At 36.9% G+C, this 22128-nt stretch overlaps 1 protein-coding gene across 3 annotated transcripts; it reads right to left on the bottom strand.

The window, feature by feature from the left end:
* Positions 1-1470: 1470 nt before the first annotated feature.
* On the bottom strand, positions 1471-16556 carry LOC122280152 (helicase-like transcription factor CHR28). 3 transcript variants are annotated; one of them, XM_043091154.1, is made up of 11 exons: positions 16087-16545; positions 15230-15427; positions 11869-13085; positions 11634-11705; positions 10731-10808; positions 9738-10635; positions 8818-8948; positions 8407-8628; positions 2875-3492; positions 2547-2756; positions 1471-2044 (listed from the first exon to the last, which is right to left on the bottom strand). In XM_043091154.1, the coding sequence occupies exons 2-11, from the start codon at positions 15288-15290 to the stop codon at positions 1940-1942; spliced, it is 3612 nt and encodes a 1203-aa protein (XP_042947088.1). In that variant the 5' UTR covers positions 15291-15427; positions 16087-16545; the 3' UTR covers positions 1471-1939. The 3 variants fall into 3 exon arrangements, with proteins under 3 accessions (XP_042947088.1, XP_042947087.1, XP_042947089.1); XM_043091153.1 differs by having other exon boundaries at positions 15230-15320; XM_043091155.1 differs by lacking the exons at positions 1471-2044; positions 2547-2756; positions 2875-3492 and adding an exon at positions 5172-5760 and having other exon boundaries at positions 15230-15320; positions 16087-16556.
* Between the last annotated feature and the right edge of the window lie 5572 nt (positions 16557-22128).

The following is a 22128-nucleotide window of genomic DNA, read 5'->3' as shown; positions in this document are numbered from 1 at the left end:
GCTAGCTTGTGCAGAGCATCTCAATTTTCTTTATGACTTGTGTTCCAACAAGACCAAGTGGGTTAGTTTTGCTTCCATACCTACTCGTGCACATAATTGCTTTAATCACCTGTATATCATGTCTCTCCACAGTTGTCGGATTTCACAGTAGAGAAATCTAATTAAGAATGTTTTCGTTTTGAGTATTTACACTTGAGCAGGCCAAAAGCACGATTATTTCCAAAGCTTTCGTGCCTTGCGAGTAGCAGCCTCTCTTTTTCCTTTACCTGCCGTTGCCATTCTATGCCGCAATCACTCCACACTGTTATCTCATATATCACACATATATTCGTCTGCTCCGAACGCTGTTCACTCTCACACTTTGCCATAATTTTATCCTCTTTTTTTTTTTTTTTTTTTTTTGCCCCTTTTTCCCTGCCTGTTACGAACAGGAAGAAATTTAGACAGCTTCACGCAAATCCCAGAAGATGACAATTGCTCCGCAAACAAGATCAAATTATAGCCTCACCCTAATGGATAAGAAGTCGATGAATACGTAATAACTCACATTATCGCAGATCTTATACCCTTGGATATTGCTGGAACTCGAATTCGGATTCGTGACCTCCAAAATTCACCGGTAAGACTTATCACAGGGTCAACCGGGAAAAGCAAAAGATAATAAAATGTTAAAAAGAAAATAGAATAAAACCACTGCATTGACTTACCCATTTTTCAGTCAATCAGGATATGTACACGAGATGAAATAGTGATGCAAAGAAGTTATCTCGAGGATGCTTTCATCTGTCATTAATCGACTGTACAATTCACCGGTCGAGGATGACCTCACCAACACCATGACAATAAAATAGAGCCTACGTGTTTGGGTAGGATGTGCAGTCCATGGATGGATCTGGTATACATAATCTTTTCACAACATGTAGGTTACAAATGCAGCATCCATCAATCAAAACTATTCCGTCTCCCTCACTAGTCAGGAGTACTGCATGTAAGTAGATTAGGAGTCTAGCACGATTGCATGCATTTTAACTGGATGTCCTCACCCTTTCAACATTTCTCTTGGACAATCTAACTTTGAAATAGATTCTAGCCATCAAATCTTATATACGATGTCAAAAAGCATTCAGCTTCAGTCTTAGAAAATTAATTCCACATCTATAACCATCAAACAACATCAAGAGTTAAGCTTGGGCAGCATAAAAGTTGCTCACAACATGGACAGCATAAAAGTTCAATATAAGAAGACCCAACAATCGTACAAAATCTACAATATATACATATATATATAAGATGACGAAGGGAGAAATTATACCACCATCATACCATCACACTGCCACAATTGTTAGTCGCCCACCTCCCTCCCCCCCTACAGAAAAATAATCATTCCGCATACCACCTGCTTGGCTGTAACCACAAAGCTGGCATGTCATCACGTCAAGCATTACACTTGCATAATAGATAATCCAAACGTGCTCATCAAAACACAGAAAATAATATTTAGCAATGAACCTTAAACCTTTTTTGGTGGATAAGTATACTAATGATCCTTGTACTAGTAAACTCACTATTATACATCATACTAAACAAAAAAGTGAAAAGAGTCTTCTATCATTTAAACTTGGAAGAAACAATTTTCCAGTGATATCTTTCCTTGCTGTGGACTACATCCTATAAAATGTACATGAGAATGAGGAGGAAGACCCAGAGCTCATTCCCTAAAAGACAAAATCCAAGGAAAAAGAATGGATGATGTGATTCTATATATCGACTATTCACAGGAACTTCTTATCAATAAAGCCCCTCGTCACTCCTTTAGGATCTGTTGTCAGTCAATGTTCAAGTAATTGAGCTGCTGCTATTGCTCCTACCTCCAAAAACAAATATATTGATAACCTGTGTTAGCAAATAACATCTGTCAAGCCTGAAAAAAATCCCCTAATCACATCATAAACAGGTATTTCAGGTCCTCTACTGTGAGGCGTGTCTGACGACCACCAGTTCCATCCTCCCCAAATGCAGATGCAACCATCTGTCTCTTCTTTTGCTGCAAAGGGGGGGAAAAAAAATAGAATTAAAATTAGAGAATTAAAACTTGCATGAGCAAGAATTAAAATTAGAGAAATTATTGATAGGGAGTTTGAAGTCAATCATCATTGAACATGGCATAGATAAGTGAAACAGATAGTTGTGCAGCCTAGAAAAATACTGCACGATATTTCGATTAATGATAGTTTTAGGTCATTGTTAAAAGAACAAAGTTGAAAATTGTCATTAAATATGCAAAAGGTTGAGCTCTGAACAGGACCACAAGTGTAATCTAATACCGTGATCCATTTCCTTTTCTGTCTTGCCCGGTCACTCTGAAATAAAATCAGATAGAATTTTGACAAATTTATGCTGTGATTATAAATACAACAGAGTAACTTCAAGCATTTGAAAACAAAATTTCCAAGAAAAAACTACAAAGTTATCAGTGTCAAAAAAATTGACCACCAAAATTAACAATAAACAAAATAGACAATTACAAGAACACTTGGTGACAGTACCTGAAGGGCTAAGATACGATCTTCAACTGTATCTCTCACCGTTAACCGCAAAACCCTTACAGGACGAGTTTGCCCAATTCGGTGTGCTCTATCAATTGCTTGATCTTCAGTGGTAGGATTCCACCACAGGTCCAGAAGAACAACATGGCAAGCTGCAACCATGTTGAGACCAAGGCTAGCAGCTTTCAAAGACATGATCATAACAGACACCTACAACGAAAGGGATCCTGTTTTAATATATCCAAGGGGAACTAAAACTCGACTAACTGCAGGTACTTTGAATATCTTTATCCTCCTACAATGATAGGGAAAACATAGAGATACAAACCTCAGGGAGGGTGTTAAAATCCTTCACAGCTTTATCTCTGGCGAGAACTGACATGGTTCCATCAAGTCTTCTGTATTGAATGGAAGAGTTCTTAAGACAATCTTCAAGCAAATCCAACATCCTGGTCCACTGCGAAAACACTATGGCTTTCTCTCCAACCACCCCGGCTGAACCATTAGAACCCTTTTCTACAGCCAAATTTTGGCTGCCAGGACTGTCCTCAAGTAATTCCCCAACAGAGTTACTGAGACACATGGCCTTTTTGTCAAAAGTATTCAGTGCAGAACTATTTCTTGATGTAAAACCCTCTGGTTTACACAATGAAAGCAGGAGCTCAAGAGCAGCCTTAATTTTGGTAGAACTATATGAGTTAGCCTCAGAAAAGAGTTCAGCTGAGCCAACAGCTTCAGAAACAGAGCAATTGGGAGGACTACCCTCACCAGGATCGTCAGAGAGAGAACTCTTTAGTGTGGCTTTAGCAAATACCAAAGACGAAGTGAGTCTAGCTTTGCAATTTGTAACAGGGCACTGCTTATCATCACCAGTAAGATGTTCACTAATGCATTGGCCGCAGAAAACATGACCACATATCGAAACAACAGCATCTTCAGGAGGATCCTATTGATAAAACAGCAGGATTGCAGAACACATCAATCTCTCATCTTGTTAAAAGGAACTCTTAAGGGTATTAGAAGAAAAACAATAGGTGACGGATATAACACCAGACAGGGGGTTAAAAACTTACATCAGAATTCAGACAAGATCACATAAACTTACATCAGAATTCAGACAAGATCACATACTTGCCATATGCCATTCTCATACATAAGAGAAAAAGAAAAATGACCAAGAACCATAGCCCAAAGATAGATCTACCATGATTGTATTATTTCTGTCACGATACTAGCTAGCTGGATTATCCAATATCCAATTAGTGTCAATAGCATCTATGATAAAGTAAACAAATATTTTGACCATTTAATCAGTGGAAACAAAATTTTAAGAGTGAGGCAAGTGATCTATAAAGCACTTGTGAAGTATACCTAGACCTACCATATTCAGCACCCAAAAACTAGTTAAACAAGTTAGACTTCTTATTAGCTGCACAAGCATCTATACTTATATCTAAAAAAATTGTCTGGCAACTCCCAACCATGGAACCACTGGCTTTCAGACAGGGTATGAACTGAATCTAGTTCATGCCATTCTAATGTATTTGGAAACAAATAACCTTTTTTTTATAAGTAAACGATTGTATTAATATAATAGGCGTAGCCCATATACACAAGATGGTATACAAGAGGAAACAAGAAAGTCATGAAGGCTTAGGCCATTAAAATCTACCGCTATCGCCCATAGGAATAAGGTTCTAACAAAAAAAGATCTAAGATCCTCAAACGAGCACTCCTTGTCTTCGAACGTCCTGTCATTTCGCTCCTACCATAAGCACCATAGAATACAAATTGGAACCATCTTCCACACAGCTGAGATTTGTGGAATACCTCCAAAATTTGTCCAACTAGCCAAAAGTGTCACCAATGTGGTGGGCATCCCCTAAGTTAACTCTAATCTGCTGAACGCCTCATCCCATAGCGCTCTAGCAACCTCACAATGAAGTAGGAGATGATCCACAATCTCACCACTCTTCTTGCACATTCAGCACCAATATATTATGATCACCCCGCGTTTCCGCAAATTATCCGTAGTCAAGATCTTACCCAGAGAAACTGTCCATGCAAAGAATGCCGCTTTGGGAGGTGCCTTATTGCGCTAGATCCTCCATGGAAACCGAATGTTTTGCGCCTGTGTGAGATACTTATAGAACAAACGAACCAAAAATGTGCCTTTACCTGTGGGTACCCACCACATCATGCCATTTCCTTGGTTGCTCGGTCTCAAGGAGTACAAAAGACCAAAAAAAAAAAAAAAAGTCCTCAAAATTGCCGACTTCCCAATCTTGGGCCACCCTACTAAAGTTAATGTTCCGTTGTATTTTATCCCAACCTATCACCATAAAATCAGCCATGGAAGCTTCTTTCTCACATGCAATTGAAAATACTGAGGGGAATGAGTCTTTTAGGGCATTATTTCCACACTAAATGTCACTCCAAAATTTTATTCTAAAGCCATCACCCAACATGAATTCTAGTATGACGAGAGAACACCCCCACCCCGAACTAATATGCTTCCAAATCCCCACTAACCTCTCTAGTGCACCAACACAATTCCCCCCCCCCCCCCCCCCCCCCCTTCCCCCCCAAAAAAAAAAAAAATCCATATTTGCAATCAATCATTGACTTCCATAAGGCTTCCGGTTCCATATTATATCGCCGCAACCATTTCCCAAGTAATGCCCAATTGAAAATCTTCAGATTTCAAATTCCCAACCCTCTCGAAGAAATTGGGGAACATACCTTATCCCATTTGACCAGATGGAATTTGAAGTCATCCCCCATACCACTCCAAAGGAAGTCCATGTGAAGTTTCTCAAGCCAGGTCACCACACTTGCTAGAATTGGAAAAGGAGAGAAAAAACATGTTGGTAGATTAGACAGAGTACTTTTGATTAAAGTGATCTGCCACCTTTCAACAAGTACACCTCTTCCAACCTGCCAATCTACGTTCAATCTTCTCAATTATTGTATCCCATATTGGTATAGCCCTTAAGGCATCCCCCAATGGTAGACCCAAGTAATTCATAGGAAGGGTGGAGACCTTATATCCAAGAATGTTAGCCAGTTGTCGAATGTTGTGAACATTACCAACTAGCACCAATTCTGATTTATCAAAATTCACTTTCAAATATGATGCTGCTTCAAAACAGAGTAGGAATGCCCTCAGTGCCTGCATCTGGTTCTGTTCTGCCTCACAAAAAATGTGTATCATCTGCAAACAACAAGTGGGAAATGTTAATAGTACCCCTATTGGGATCACCAACAGAGAATCCAACCATAAAACCATTGTGAACCAAAGTCGAGGTCATTCTGCTAAGCACCTCCATAACAATAACAAAGAGTGGGGGCTGTTAAAGAAGCCAGCTGGAGTTCCATTTACCAACATAGAAAATTTCGTTGTTAATATGCACCATCTAATCCGTGAACACCATCTCTCCCCGAAACCACATCTCCCAAGCAAGTAGAGTAGGTAGTCCTAGTTAACATGATCGTATGCCTTCTCCATATCGTAGGACCCCCAAGTTAGCAAATTTTTGTCTACTATCTAGGTATTCATTGGTGATGAGAACTGAGTCTAGGATTTGCCTACCTCGTACAAATGCGTTTTGGGATTTTGTTATGTTCTTCCCCAAAACCTCCCTTAGGTAGTTTGCGAGTGCCTTGGAGATGATCTTATACACCTCATTCACCTAGACTAATGGGCCAAAAATCATTTACCTTTCATGCTCCAATCTTGGGAATTAGTGCTATAAAAGTAGCATTGAGGCTTCTCAATTTTCTAACCAAGAAGAACTCCTGGAAAACCTTCATTAAATCCTCCTTCACCACTTCCCAACAAGTTTGGAAGAATCCCATAAAAAATCCATTTAGACCAGGTGCTTTGTCTTTGGCCATTTTCCTCACCACGCCGTGAACCTCCATCTCCTCGAAGGGCCTCTCCAACCAAGAACTTTTTTGAGGCTCAAAAGAGTCAAAACCTAACCAGTCAAGCTTTGGCCGCCACCCCATTTGCTTGGTAAGCAAGTTTTCAAAGAAATCAACATGTTCTCTAATCATAGGGGCCTCTGCACATGCCACACCATCTATATTCAGCATCTCAATGGTATTTGTTCTCTTGCGAGAGTTAGCCACTCTATGAAAGAAGTTTGTACTTCGATCCCCTTCTTTCAACCACAATGCTCTAGATTTTTGGCGCCACGAGATCTCTTCCAATAAAATAACCCTCTCCAATTCAAAGACCACTTATGACTTGCGAGATAGTTCTTCCAAGGAAAGTACCCGGCCCTCCTGTATCCTCTCTAACTCCTATAGCTCTTCCAACATGGACTTCTTACGTTCACCTATGTCACCAAAGGTTTGTGTATTCCAAAACTTTAAATCTTTTTTTTAAATCTTCCAATTTACCTACAAGAATGAAACTAGGGGTGCCATGGATCTGATATGAGGACCACCATTGCTTGACCTTGTCCACAAAACCTTCAGTTTTCAGCCATATGTTTTCAAATTTATAGTAACGACGCCTTACTTGGATACCCACCAAAATCAAGCATAATTAGGAAAATGATCCGAATAAAGACGCGACAACCTCTTTCAACATACGTCTGGATAAAATGCTTCCCACTCCGATGAAACTAAAAATTTGTTCAATCTAGACCACGTATGATTATTGGACCACATGAATGCCCCAACCATGAGAGGGATGTCCACAAAACTCAAGTAAAAAATAAACTTTGAGAATTCTATCATTGTTGGTGCAATCTACTTCTCTTGAATGTTCACGACGTGGATTTGTATTCAACTTGCATAAGTTGAATACAAATCCAATTGTAAATGTGGGCAACCCAATTGACTTAAGTAACTTGTTCCGCTCAAATTAGCCATCCTAATGAGCTTATGCTCCTTAAGAGTTAATGAGCTTATGCTCCTTAAGAGTTAATGAGTTTATACTCCTTAAGAGTGTAATCTAACTCCATAAAGCATCATTTTTAATAGAAACATATGCATCAATAAAATGCTTTTGTCTGAATTCCAAAAAATGAATTTTTTTAGTTAGAACTTCACTAAGAATTTTCCTTTTTCCACCATTACCTAATTATATATTGGATTGATCTGAGAACCACACTCCCCTATTCCTACTCGATGGATTGGCAAAACCAAAATAATCAAAAAACTGTGCAGGGTGGGTCTACTAAAGTAGGGCCGAAATTGGAAATTCTAATTTCAAGATTTGTCCAAAATTAAGCAAGAACTTGCACTTCCAAGCATTCCACATAAGTATCAAAGGGAAGCTTTTAGCCTCTCCCTCCCAAATCCCAACCCCTTAGTGTGAATCCTTTTCTTGCATTGTGCTTGCATCTCATAATTGACAAGATAGAAGCAATGTGGTCACATCTCAAAAAATGGGAAAAAAAAATAAGGATCCACCTGATGGAACAACTCCACTGTGGTTTCAAAGCATAAACTCAATCCAAATTCTATTCTTTACCAAAATCAACTCAATTGAAGTTTAAACAACCAAGGATTGAATGAAGTGCACAAGCATTAGTATAAAGGTTAAAGCAAAGAAGCAAACACAAGCGGTGCTAAAATGTTCCTCAAATTCCTATGCCATTAAAATAGAGATTAAACAAATAAATGAAAGAACGCCAAAACCTGTACTAACTACACATTAGCAATCAATTACTGAAAAGGTGAGAAAACATACATAAATAACAAAATGTAATACACATAAATCTGCAACAAGACTGCACCTGATAGGAGAGATCCAAAAGGAACCTTATCAAGTAAAGCACACAAGTACACATGCAAAGAAGCACATACAGCGAAAAGGTCAGGAGAAAGAAGAGGAAGTACATACATTACAGATGCCACAGATTGCTAGAGATGCTTCCAAACAATTCAGAAGAGAGATTTGTTTTTCACGAGGAAGCTTCTTTGCCATCTCCACTGAGGATCTCCATAAAGAATTTGAATCATAAGGCCTAACAAGAAGGGGGTGGTCACAAGCTTGTCGAAGGCGCAAGAGCATTAACAAGATGTTAACATAATTTTGTTTGACAGTTCCAGCATCTGCATATTCCTGATATGGCAAACATACAAGTGGTTCAGAGAACTACAGATGGCAAATTAAGATGGCCACCGCATTAAAATTATGATCATATGAACATCAAAATCTATGAGCCTTTTCCATTACGAAAACAAAAGATCGTAAGAAAAAGAAAAAGAAAGTCCCAATCAAATACAAACTTCCTTCACAGTGAAACCATACTTGAAACTGAGCACGTGAATCAGCCTCCAATCTGGAGTAGAAATTACGTTCTTCGACTGAGAAATCCACTTTTTTCAGCTCTATCAATTTGGGTGGCAGGCTAATAATAGGTTCCCCATCAAGAAGTGTGTCTACAGAAAACAATTGCCTTATTGTCAGATAATTATATCTCAAAGTAAACTTCATATCAAGCCATGAGAATTGTAAAAGACTACATAATGGCAATACATAAATACATTAAAAAAATCAAAACAAATACCTAGACATATAAATGAAATTTACCTCAAAAAATAAACTCACATTTTGACTCTCTTTTTTATCGATAAACAAAATTTTATTGATCAAAAGAATAGGCATGAGCCCAAGAATACAAGATTTATACAAGAGCATCACCTGTGCGTTCTAGTTGAGAGACACATTTTGACTTTATTTGAGGTCATGCAATTATTTGGATTCAATACTCATGGATCCTAGACAAAAATGGGTGAACCAATACACAATGATTTTTTTGGAGCCAACCCAAAGTTGTGTCAATCACTATACCTACATATGATTCCTTAAAGCCACAGTAAGCATTGTCAAGGCTCACAATAGAAATAATCAAATTCAATTCCATGCTTTCTAGTGGTATATCAGAAATTTAGTCTCAACTGAAAGAAAGCATAAAATAAATTCAAAAATTAAAAAGTGAATATAGCAAAATGTAAAAGAAATTTATTGTGGATGGTTTGTAAACAGAGTATACATTGTCACAGCACAGAGAGGCAGACCCCAGCTATGCAATAAGCATCAAGATGGCAGAGTAAACAGGGATTCAACACACCTAACAATTTCTACTGTAAAAGCAGATCCAGAAAAACTAAAACATCAGATAAGCATTCATTGTTATTGAAGGAGAAATAAATAATACGTGGTCTCACCTTTGGTGCGGCGTAACATTATTGTCTTCAGGACAGCTTGTAGCTTCTTGTACCCTTTTGCTGGACTCCTATTGATAGGGATCTTTATTGTAGAACAGAATGACGTATATAAAGCATAAGGATCATATCTGAGAAATTTGAAGTAACTGTAAAGATCATCAATTGCATTTTGGATTGGAGTCCCGGACAAGCACCACCTTCGTTTAGCACGAAGACCCCAACAGGCCCTAGCTACTTGAGTTCTGTGATTCTTGATGCTTTGGGCCTCATCCAAGACAACCCTAAACCATCCCACCTTTCCAAGAGGACGAGCAGCAGATTCAAGTAGTTCACAATCTGAACCCTTCTTATTTTTTAAGCCTTTTTTAATAGAGCTAGGAAGACATTTCCTTTTCCTGCTAGATGAAAAGCCAGCATCATCTTCTGGCTTTCCTTTCTCATCATCTTCTTCATCTGCAAAAGACTGTTTTGGAACCTCCATGCTGACAATTGAATATGTTGTAAGGACAACATCATACTTAGTCAGCTCACAAGGATCCTTTGTTCGGTTGCTTCCATGGTATACAAGCACGGACAGATTAGCCTTGCTAGTTACCTTACTACTCAACTCCTCAGCCCATTGCCGTAGAACACTAGTAGGACAAACAATAAGGGTTCCAGCAGATGGCCTTCCCTTAAATTGGACCAAAGGATTCAGGCTCTGCACCTGACTTCCGTTTGACATAACTTGTTGTAAACCAGCGTCTTGCTCCATTCCATCAAGTGCAGGAAGAGCATCATCATCCTCATCCAAATTTAGAGTTTCGAACTCCCTTTGTTTTAGATCAGGACAGGATCTTAAAGATGGAGGCCTTTCCTTCAGAATAAGTGCAATTGTTGATACCGTTTTTCCCAATCCCTGCAAGAACATGGTTATATAAACCCAGAATAGATATTAGGACAGCTCTTGTCATCTACCAAGTGGTGTAAAAAATTTAAGACAAGAACATCAACCTGATCATCTGCAAGAATGCCTCCCGAGCAGTGTAAGCTAGCTGTCTCCTTTTGAACCATCCATGACAAAGCAATTCTCTGTCCAGGACATTAGCTAATATTAAGTAGACAACAATCATAGACATACAAAAAGGCTAGGGACAAACAAAGTGCAGGTCACAAAGGCAACAAGGAAGAATTGACTTCTAGTTTTGAATCCCATCGTTACCAGCCAGGGTGTAGCCTAGTGGTCAACAGACAAACTTGGAATGAACTATAGACTTAAAACAACCTGGGTTTGAGTCCAACTAGGAGTTCACCTGGGTTACCTCCTAGGTGATCTCATGAACCACTTCGCAAACAATATCTGATCCGCTTGCATTTCAGGAATATCAACCCCTTAGTGTAAAAAGGTTTTTGTCCACACTGACATGAACCACTTGGCAAACACAACACACATTTGAGGAAAAGACAAGAAACTCGTTTTGCACATCTGCTGGAAGAAAACATCCCAGCTCACAACTTATATTTTAACAATCAAAAACAAACTTATGGTATGTGCTATTCCATCCCCACCACTGGGGATTATCTGTAGACAGACTGCCTCATATTTAAGGAATAGTTTGAATATTTACATAGTGCCTTTGAAACAAATGAGATTTCCACAATCAACAATGCAACTACGTTTTATGATCTCTGTATCAAAGAGCAATGCCCATTACAGGCATCCATACCCATATCTGACTCCATTTTGTACACAGGCTGCAGTACAAGACCCTGAACACATAATCATAAGAGTTCTAATTGGTCCCAATCCAAGCGCTTCTCATAAGTGGCTTGCTATATGTTTAAATGGCATAAGACAACTCTAAACAACAGCATTTCAATAAAAAACTGAGATATATTGAAAGAGAAATCACAAACCTGATGTCTTAGTAAAGGAACTGCCAAATCTCCATCAGGTGGACTAGCTTCCGACTTTGGCTGTGAAAGATCCTGAAATGCATAGCATACTCAAGGTTACAGTGAAAAACCACCTTCAAGGTATTATTCATAAAATAAGATCAAAAGATAGCAGCCTCTATGCTTCCCCAGTGACACCATATTCCAGTGCCACTAAGAGCAAGCAAAACTGATAATCCAAGCTAACAGAACTAACCTGCAATGCGACTTGTAAAACCAACCTCTCATCTCTTGTCTTAAGCCTTGTGCCTCCTACACCAGTGTAGTGAAGGGCATTGCTAAATGTAGAGGGTTGTGAAGTAATAATAGAATTCCCATTTGCCAGAGAACGATTAGTGGGTGGGGGATGACTCATATCTTCAATGATACATATGTCAGAGTCATCCTCGACATGAGATTTGTCTGAGAAATCTTTACAATTTAAGTCAGTCCAGACTTCTGAAAAATTAGAGCCCATGCTCTTGGATCCAACCATTTTACCTTCACTTTCATCCTTAATGCAATCAAACAGCATCTTGCTCGAAGTAGATGGCTGAACACCGGGAAAATATAGTTCTGATGCACTTAAACTCAAATATCCACCATCAATGTCAGCTTCACTGGAAATTTCATTAGCTGAGTCTGGAGAGTGCCGACTTCTCTTGGAAGCAATTATTATGTCTTCTTTCTCATATTTTATGTGATTGTGCTTCTGAGATGATGTAGAATGAAGATTACCAAATGACTGGTTCAGGTCTCTGTCAACAAAAAAGTTGTAGGCTTCATCAAAAGCTTCAAAAGAATGGCTACTAGGTGCCATCAATTCATCAGTTACTTCATCCTTCGGATAAGTTGCTTGCTCTTTGCTTGAAATGTATGATGGGGTGCAATTTTCAGCATCAGATGAAGAATTTCCAGAAACTGATGACATATTACCTTCATATGTAAAATTCAATCCCTTAACATCTGAATAATCTGTCATAAACACCTCTGAGATGGATCCACCATTTATTTCCTTCGAATTACTCAAATTCAGCTTGCTACTTGAGCAGGCACTAGCATCAGAAAACTCCCCTATTTCATCCTTCATGTTTGCGATCATTCCCTCATTAGCCAATGAATATTGAGAACTATAGCTACCAGGCATATAATGCTGTGAGAAATCATCAAGAAGTGTATTTTCCGTATTCATGCCATAATTCATAGCAGAGTAATGGTCGGCTATGTCTCTTAGAACATCATAACCTTGACAGATTGTAGACTCGGTAGAAGTTACATTTTGTGAGGACATAACTCCATCCATGAAGGACATTCCCATATATGTATATGGCTTAGTTTCTTGTGATCCAAATATATCCACGCCATTTTCAATCAAAGCACCATTGTTTGCAAAGTTCACATCAACATCTTCAACAACAGGGTCGTGTGAGGTATCTGCAATCGCCAGAAAAATTAATTAGTCTTCTAACTAAGTTCTGAGAAACAATGCAAACTGCAATGCAATTATCTAGGAAAGACTCTCCAACTGACAACATAAATGCCATTATGCCACTACTTTAAGTCAAATTTACACATACATTTGGAATCAACATCCACACATAAATGCTGACACTGGAGTTTAGTTTCATCCTTGGGAAAATCAAGATAAGAATTATCTCCACAATCTGAAACATTGCAGGCATCTCTATCAACAAAGTTCTTTTTTCTTTTTCTTTTTCTTTTTTTTTTTATAAATAGAAAAATTTTATTAGATGCAAAGAAGGGAACAACCTAAGTACACAAAAGGAGACATCCAACAAGCAAGAAGAAGAAGAAAAGCAAAAGATTTTGAATTCTAGAAAACCAGAGAATTGGAAGCCTTGGTGAGCAGCCATCCAAACATATAGGGTGAATAATAGAATAGCTTTTAATTTTATCATCCTCCTTTCTCAATCTTCAAAGTTTTTCATCCTCCTTTGTCATGGTGTTAGTGGGGGAGCAAATCCAATGAAACATCAATTTTAGCAAGGCGGCACAAGATTGGGAAATGGATAGTTTTGAAGCCTTTTTCAGTTTGTTGTATTCAACCAGACCAAGCAACCAACCCCTAGATTTATTGTGGTGGATACCCTCAGGTAAAGGCATGTTTTCGGTAAGTTTTACAAGTCTCAAACACAAGCGCATCCTTCTCAATTTCCATGGAAAAGGCTTTGGAAAACACAAGGCGCCTCTCAAAGCGGCTTTCTTTGTGTGGTCCACTACCTTGGGCAAAGATCCTCACAGCAGACAATTTGAGAAAACGAATGGTGATCATTTTAGATTGGTGTTGTATGTGCAGAAAGGGGGGAGAATCTGTGGATCATCTTCTACTACACTGTGAGGTAGCTCGAGGGTTATGGAACGAGGTTTTTAGTAGACTAGACTTGGGTTGGGTTATGCCGGAGACAGTAGTGGCGGCACTAGCTTGCTGGACTGATCTAAGAGGCAACAACCATATTAAGGCTTTATGGAAGATGATTCCAATTTTCATTATGTGGTATGTCTAGCAGAAGTGCAATGAACGGACGTTTTGAGGACAAAGAGAGATCAATGGAGGAGCTGAAAGCTTTCTTTTTTTAGAACTCTTTGTACTTGGGCCATTGTCTTTAATTTTAATGGCCAAGATTTACATGATTTCCTACTTATCAAAAAAAAAAAAAAGATTTACATGATTTCCTTATTTCTAGTGCTCTTACATAGCTAGGACATTCTTTTTACCGAACGTGGCTTTTACCTATTCTTTTATTAATATACTTCTTACTTTTCTCAAAATATATATATATACGAGAACTATCCTCCAAACTTCTGAATTTTTATCACATTCAAGCAAAATTCAAATCCCCAAACTATCTGACAAGCGTGGAGTGTAAATCTTTGACCTGTTAACTAGGTGAAGCTTAAATTCATTACGAATTCCTTCTCACAAAGAAGCCTCTCTGGAACTTCTCAAAAATGTCAGTCTAATCCTACAGAGATAAAGAATAGAGGCAAGTAATAGGCAGGTAAGTAACAAAGAGTACTTTTAATCAAAGTGTCCCCTCTATCAGCAAAACTAGAAGCTACATTGCACAGCAGTATCTCAATCAAGGGAAATCTAGTACTCTCCGTTAAGGATGACTCATGGTATGGTACTATTGAAAACCAGCCTCTGAGACTCCTACTCAACTTCCAGGGCAAGCATCCACAAGATTCAGCCTGTGTGGAGGATTCTATTTTTAAAGTGTCAGAGACCATTATAGAGCTCACTTCCGAATTTGAAGTTTCTAAAGTTGTATAAAAGAAAAATGTAAGAAGACTCATAAATTCAGCCTATAAAGGCAATCCTTCTGACAACTGAGACCTAAAGAAATCAGAATGAAAAGAAATGATTAAACGGAAACTCTAAGTATCAATGTTACATCACCCATATCTCATGGTATTTAAGGAGGCGTCAATATCACACTACCGGTGCTCAGAGAAAGAAAAAAGGTTCAAAAAGAGGAATATTTAGTGATCTCAAAAGCAGCAAGGAGAATGCGGAGCATGGGAGGAAAGTAAGCATGTCGGCATAAATGGTTAACCTGTTTGACACTGCATATTCTCATCGTTGCCAACATCACGAGTTGATTCACCTTGTGACATGCAGTTCAATGATGGATCCTCCAGATTGCTCTGCAATTTAGTATGGAAAAAAAATCAGTCTACAAGGAAAAAAAAAAAATGCTACTTCAAAGTTCAGTTTGCTGAGATTATGGCTTAGATATGTTGAGAAATCAAGCCTGCAAAAGAAAGTTCAAGTATATCAACTCTCTAAGGAAAAGAAATATTAACACCACATTTACATGCAAAATGGGACCAAAAGAACACCAAGGTATCAACCAGGAGATACACCCGCAGAGGATATATCCAAGCTCATCCAATTGAAAATTTAAAAGCACCGCTCCAAAAAGGATGGTCAATGTCCATCACAATACCGCTAATAGGCTTGGGATATTTTTTTTTTTTTTTAAAAAGGCATACCATTCAAAGCTGCAATTGGTAGAAGTCCTAATAGGCTTTGATTGTAAGATCTTTGGGCCATGGGTGGTCTACCAATTGCAACTTCGGATGATATGCTTTGAGAATATTTCATCTTGTTCTCCCTAATTCTCAGAAACCAGAGTTAATTATCAAACAATCCAGATAAACCTCAGACAACTCGGGCTCCCCTTAAACATACTAGCGTTTCTCTCACGCCAGTATCCACACAATACCAACGGATACTGAAACAGTATGCCAGAGCATCGAAATGCACTGATACCCACAAACACACACGCACATAAGCCGGGTCCGATTAGCAAGAGTTTAGTACTACGCACTATAATACCCTTTCAAGTTCCAATCGAAGTTACCCAAATTCAGAGAAGGCAAAATCTACACGGGGTATTCCAAAAACTACCTGCAAAGGCTGGGGCTCGTCTAGAATGTGATAGAGCGTATCGACGTCGATGGACATGTCCTCGTTGCCAAATTCATCGACGGCGGAGAAATCGCCTCGCGTCCAAACGTTCGAGCCGTCGTCCGTCATCAACATGATCCAGAAAATCTCTCTCAAAAAACCCGACTCTCCCTCTCCCTCGCACCCTCTTCAAACCCTAACACAAAAGGAGATAATCGGCGAGTTCCGATCCGAATAAGACCAAAACAGCATCTCTCCCCGAAACGACGACGAAATTGTCCATCCAAGGGGGCGGATTCTTCGATTCACAAAGAGAGAGTCAAGAGTAGCTTTCGGAGAAGTTTCGCAATGCGACCTTTTCTTTTCAAAGAAAAGGAAAAGGCAAACAAAAATATTAAAATAATGAGGGGGTAGGGGGGCGTGAAGTACGTGGTGATGATTGGTGGGAGGGTGTCACAGGTTTAAATAGGATTCGGGTGCGTACAATAACGGACATATGGGGTTCACCTTTGGGCTCCGGGGCCTCGGGGCCTCACTGAGGAGCGTCTGCGCCGCGTGGTCAGTTTTCACACGCTTTACACCAGCACTTGGGTTTCATGCGACTCGATGCACGATATATAAAAGTCAATAATGTCGGTGGCAATCTTGTCTGTCATCTACTAACAATTCTCTAAGCTTGCGATTAAAAAATAAAATGAGCAGTAAAATAATAACAGGAGAGTAGTCAATTTATAATTATTCGTTTTTTCTAATATGTAAAATTTTGTGTGATATATAATTATCTAAATCACAATTTAATCACAATCCAACGGACAAAGATAAATATAATTTGATTTAGAAGTTTTATACGTTATGTTATAAAGAAAAAAGCTACTATGTCGCTCAATATTGACTGCTCTGTAAATTTTTTTCTTCTATCTAATAATTAAGAATATGATTTTAAATGTATTAATATATTTTTAATTTTATAAAATATTTAAAAAACGTAAAAAATAAAAAATAAATTAAAAAGTTGAAATATATGCTAGTGGTAAGGTTGAAGTGGTGCTACTCTAGCTCACGTTATAAATTGTTAAAAAATTTATGAAAAACTCTATTTACAACCGGCTGGGAGAACCCCCGGGTAATCGCCATCCACGTGGCATGGAAAAAACGGTGTCGTTTAGAAAAAGGCTACGTTTCATGCTTCCACCGGAGAGATATGTAAGAATATGAAGGATCTAGTCATTTCACCGCTTGGAACCACTCTGTGAATTTGAATGTCACAATTTTTTTATTTGACTACGGATGCTACATATTTCTAAAGAAGTGCTAGTACCACCTCCACCTACAATTGATAGTGTTTTTCTTGCCCAATCATGCTTGTAACTTTTTCTTTTAGTTCTGCAATCTTGGGAGCATTGAACACAAACCTCCTAGCTATGAACTTCTCACCGACAATGTCCAGAGATGCCGACATGCCGGAATCTCTCTGGGTGGCAAGATTGAAGCTCCGATAAAATCCAATATTACAGTTTGGTCTAACCACAACAAGCAGTGGTCCAGCTCTTTAAGAGCGTGAGAAGCCCAGCAATGTCGACATAACTTTTTCTATGTAATTTTGTAAGATTCGTTACTAGATATTGTTTTCGTTATTGTTTCTTCCCATTTCTTGCCATTTTATTCACTTTCCCTTCTTTACTCTCTATTGTTGTTTTTGCATATTCTAAAGTCGATTTGCAAAATAGATTAAATGGATCATTTTCAGCGGCACAAATGGGACTTTCATGGATGATATATGACCAATGTAAAGGTTTAGATCACAATTTCTTGCCCTGACTCTTCTCAAACCAAAATTTGAAACACCCATGCTAAGACAACTCAAAATTTCCATTTTCAACCCCTGTGTGTTTCTTTATAGATCTATCGCCATTAAACCCAAAAAATGTATGGAACTCAAAGTATGCCGTGGATGGCAGGAGAGAGTTGGTCAAGAAGAGAAAGTGTGTAGGGATCGGGAGGATTGGGTGAACACGTTTTTATGCAGGTTCTAGAAATGATTTCAGTCTTGACGATGATCTAAGTATTTTTGCCTTAGAATCAATACTTTGTAATTTCGAGTTTGTTTCCTTCAATTTGAGTTTATGAAATCTTTCTTCGTTCTTCCTTTTCATCTTTTTTTTTCTTGTTTAATATTGATTGACGAGGTCAGCTGATTCCCCCACAGTTGTGTGTCCTGATTGCCTATAGCAGAATTGAAAATTCATATTGCATCATCAAATTATCAAAAATTGGTTCAGTTCTAATATTAAGAATGGTTGTAGATATGTGATGTGACACAATTTTTAGTTTTAACGTTGGTGGATAAGGTAATTTAATTTTTTATAATTTAAAAATACAAAGTACTTTAATAATTAAATGCAAGATTTTGATAATTTTATTGTGTACTTGTTTTGATAATCATAGTATTCTGTTCTTGACAAGTTTTGACTACCAATTACTGTTAATATGGGACTGTTTGGAATAGCATTTGGGAAAGAGGACTTGCTTTCATGTGGTTTGACAAAAGTTTTTCATTTTGATTTAAACTTGCTATTTATGAGAGTTCAGAATTTACATCTGCACTGCTTGGCTGTATTTGGGAACATATTCATGTATGCATCCAAGTTAATTTCTAGAGCCTACTTTGCTAAATAACATCTTATAAATATTTAAGGATTTTTTTTAAAAAATTTTTGGGGGCCAAACATTAACTTAATTCCGGCCGTAGGTGAGGCGGTTCATTACTCACTTTAAGAACTTGTTTGAGATTACAGTAGAAAATATAGTTTTTCATAACAGTACTTTTAATTATAGAGTTTTACTAAAAAGTTGTACTACTTAAAAACTGTTATTGTTTGGTAAATATACACTTAAAAAGTATTTTAAAAATTACTTGTGGTGCTTTTAAAATAAAAATGAAGCATTATGTGTGTGAATTTTTCAATAAAAACTTCAATTTAATACTTTTCAAAAAGTGAATTTTTAATTTTTTTTAAGTGCTCAAAATAAATTTACTAAAAATACTAATTTTCTTTAAATGAACTTTTGAACTATTAAAGATACATTATAAACCTCAAACCGCAAACATTCTAAGGATGGGTTTCATCACCCGCAATCTATGGAAGTAGCTCAATTGAGGAATCTAGACACCTATGAACTATGATGGGTGCATCTCAAGGCACCTCATGTGGATGGATCCAACCGCCCCATGAGATGGCAATATTCACTCTATTTTAAAAAGCATTTGGTTGTTTTGAAGACTATAATAAGATTATTTAAGTGAATGGTGTAAATGATTTTTTTTATTGAAGTTAAGTTTTAAAAATACTCATATGTTATGTGTGTAAAGTAGGGGTGTGCAATTGGGAGGATTTTTACTAGTTTTGATCTGGAATTCGTGCGAGTAAGATAAATCAGATCTGGTTATGGGCTCGATTACGGTTCTGATTATTTGTAATCAAATCTTATTTAAAGAAACACACACAAAATAATTATTTTTCAAATTTTAAAATAAAAACAATCGATGATTTTTTTAATAAAGAAGTACCATTATATTTATTTATGATTTTGAAATTAAAAATTATTATTATTATTTTTTTAAGTGGAGGTTGTGGCCAGCACACTGGAATTAAAGGCCTCTTGATGGCCACTGTAACAGCCCGCTAGAAATTCAATTGTGAAATTTCTATTAACTTTAAGAACCTCGTGAAAACCCCATAAGTTTTCACGAATCCATTAATCATATAGGTTTTTGTCTAATTACATAGTTAGTGTTATTATTTACTATGGTATCAGAAGTGTGTTTTTGATTATTGGAGATAGTTAGAAGTGTCAAAATGTATTATGGTTTGTGCCATTAGACTCGGAGGGTTATTTAAAGTCTTATGGCGCAATAACATTTTTTTATATTTTCGATCAAAACGTCTGTTTAAAACTGTAGATATTATTGGATAAAAAGAAATATCTTGAGGTAATTTTCATGAATATTATTGGGTAAAAATATTTTGAGTTGATTTTTATAGATATTATTAGATAAAATATTATGAGATAATCTTTTATAGATATTTTGGGTAGGAGAAAACTACACTCAACTCTCAACTCCAGCCTCATCTCTTCCATATCTCATCCATAATTATCTCCAGCCACCTCTCCCCACGAAATTATCTAATTACACCTTCCAATAAAAGATTATCAAACACTCTCTCTCGGACAGCTTTTAGGAGGTCTTTTGCATGCCCATTTCGTTGTAAGTGTTTTATCGTAAAGTCTCCTTCATATAAGTTGTTCATTTTTTAGTCTAGTTTACATGGATATCTTATTTGCCCCATTTGAAGATCATTTGGTCAGTCAAATATTGTGTAAACTATAGAAAGGTCATTCTGGGAGATAAACTGGAGAATATGTTATAGTTTGGAGTTTTTGACCAAGCTAATGGATAGATATTGGTCCGAAATTTTTATGGAGTATTGTTAACATGTATATGTGACTATTGGTTGAGGATTTTTGCATGATTAAAGGTTTTGATGAAAGATGTTCTTAGATTTAGAAACTTAGAAACTGGAAGAGGAAAAACAGTTTCTGTTTTGAGAAAGTTTAACTCTTTGGTGGTCTAAACCTATTCTAATGACTTTGATAATTTTATTGGAGGATCCTAAACATCTTATATACATGTTATATTATTATTTTGAAGATATTTGATGTTAGTTTCAAAGATATGAAATTTTATGCAAAGAGATATTCAAATAAGTCAAAGTGTGGATATTCTTGGCTAAATTTATGTTTTGGTTAATTTCTAACCATATGATCTTGAATTAGAAGCTTATATATGTTTTAGGACATCTTTTTAAACCATATGATGGTTTGGTTTGAAGATCATATATTTATAAGTCATAGATCAAGAGATTTATCAAAACTAGTTGAGGGAAAAGTTTATGTTTTTGGACTAAGTGTAAAACCAAAAACTCCAAATGTTATTTTGTGATTTTGGTGACTTTAGTTTGATGATTTAAAGCATGGTTGATGTTAGGATGATATTATGAATATGTTAGAAGTAAGATTTGATTTTTGAAATTCTTGGAGATGTTTTGATTTAAGGTCAAAACTTGTGATTCAAGTGCTTGGATCTTTTTACAAAAAAGTTTGGTGTTGATTATTAGTTTTTTCTAAATGGATGTTTTAAGTATGGTTTTGAACTTAGGATTGGAAGATGTTTGTTGCAAAATTTTGGTTTAAGCATGAGTTTTGAAGTTGGAAGGAATTGCAACAAAAATAAAGGGAAATGGCCTATGGATGTTTCAACCATAGTGTGTTCTTCATAGTTATGTTTTGTTTTAAATTTTTCTGAGTTGATATTTAAGTTTAGGATAAAATTTACATGAGGAATGTAAATTTTAGAAACTTTTAGAGTTAGTATGCAAAATCCTTAAGTTATGGGTAAAACAGTCATTTTTCCACATGTAGAGAGTAAAATAAAAATTTTACTCTTTAAGTTAGTATTTTCCATATTTCAAATTATTAGTGATTTAGTTCTAACTTTTAGAATTACTAATTACAGTTCCTCGTGATCGCACTTGAAGTTTTATAAGAAACGCGGAGATCGAGGTAAGTTAGCTTTTAACTTACTAGCAGTCTACTGTGTATGTGTGCTAAGTAAAGGAACTACAGTATATGTATATGTGTTATTATATATGTCATGCCATGCTAAGTTATCACGTAATTGTCTGTTATACAGAATTTATTCTGTCATCAGTTTTTATCTGTTACATAATATATTCTGTCATGTATTATTGTACGTTACAAGTACGTCATGCTAAGTATGCCATCTATTACATGTATGTCAAGTCATGTAATATTCATTGTTGCAAGTATGTCATGTTAAATATGTTGTTTATTATATGTTATGCCATGTTACGAAATGTTTCTCTCTCAAGTTGGTCATGTATTTCAAGTTATGTTAAGTCAAGTTTATGTAGAATACATGGGGCCACAACAACTGTGGAGTATGTATTTACACATAGAATA

Source organism: Carya illinoinensis, chromosome 10, assembly GCF_018687715.1.
Source record: "Carya illinoinensis cultivar Pawnee chromosome 10, C.illinoinensisPawnee_v1, whole genome shotgun sequence".
NCBI lineage: Eukaryota > Viridiplantae > Streptophyta > Magnoliopsida > Fagales > Juglandaceae > Carya > Carya illinoinensis.
Note: the sequence above shows the minus strand (reverse complement) of the source record. Positions and strands in the feature narration are given on the sequence as shown.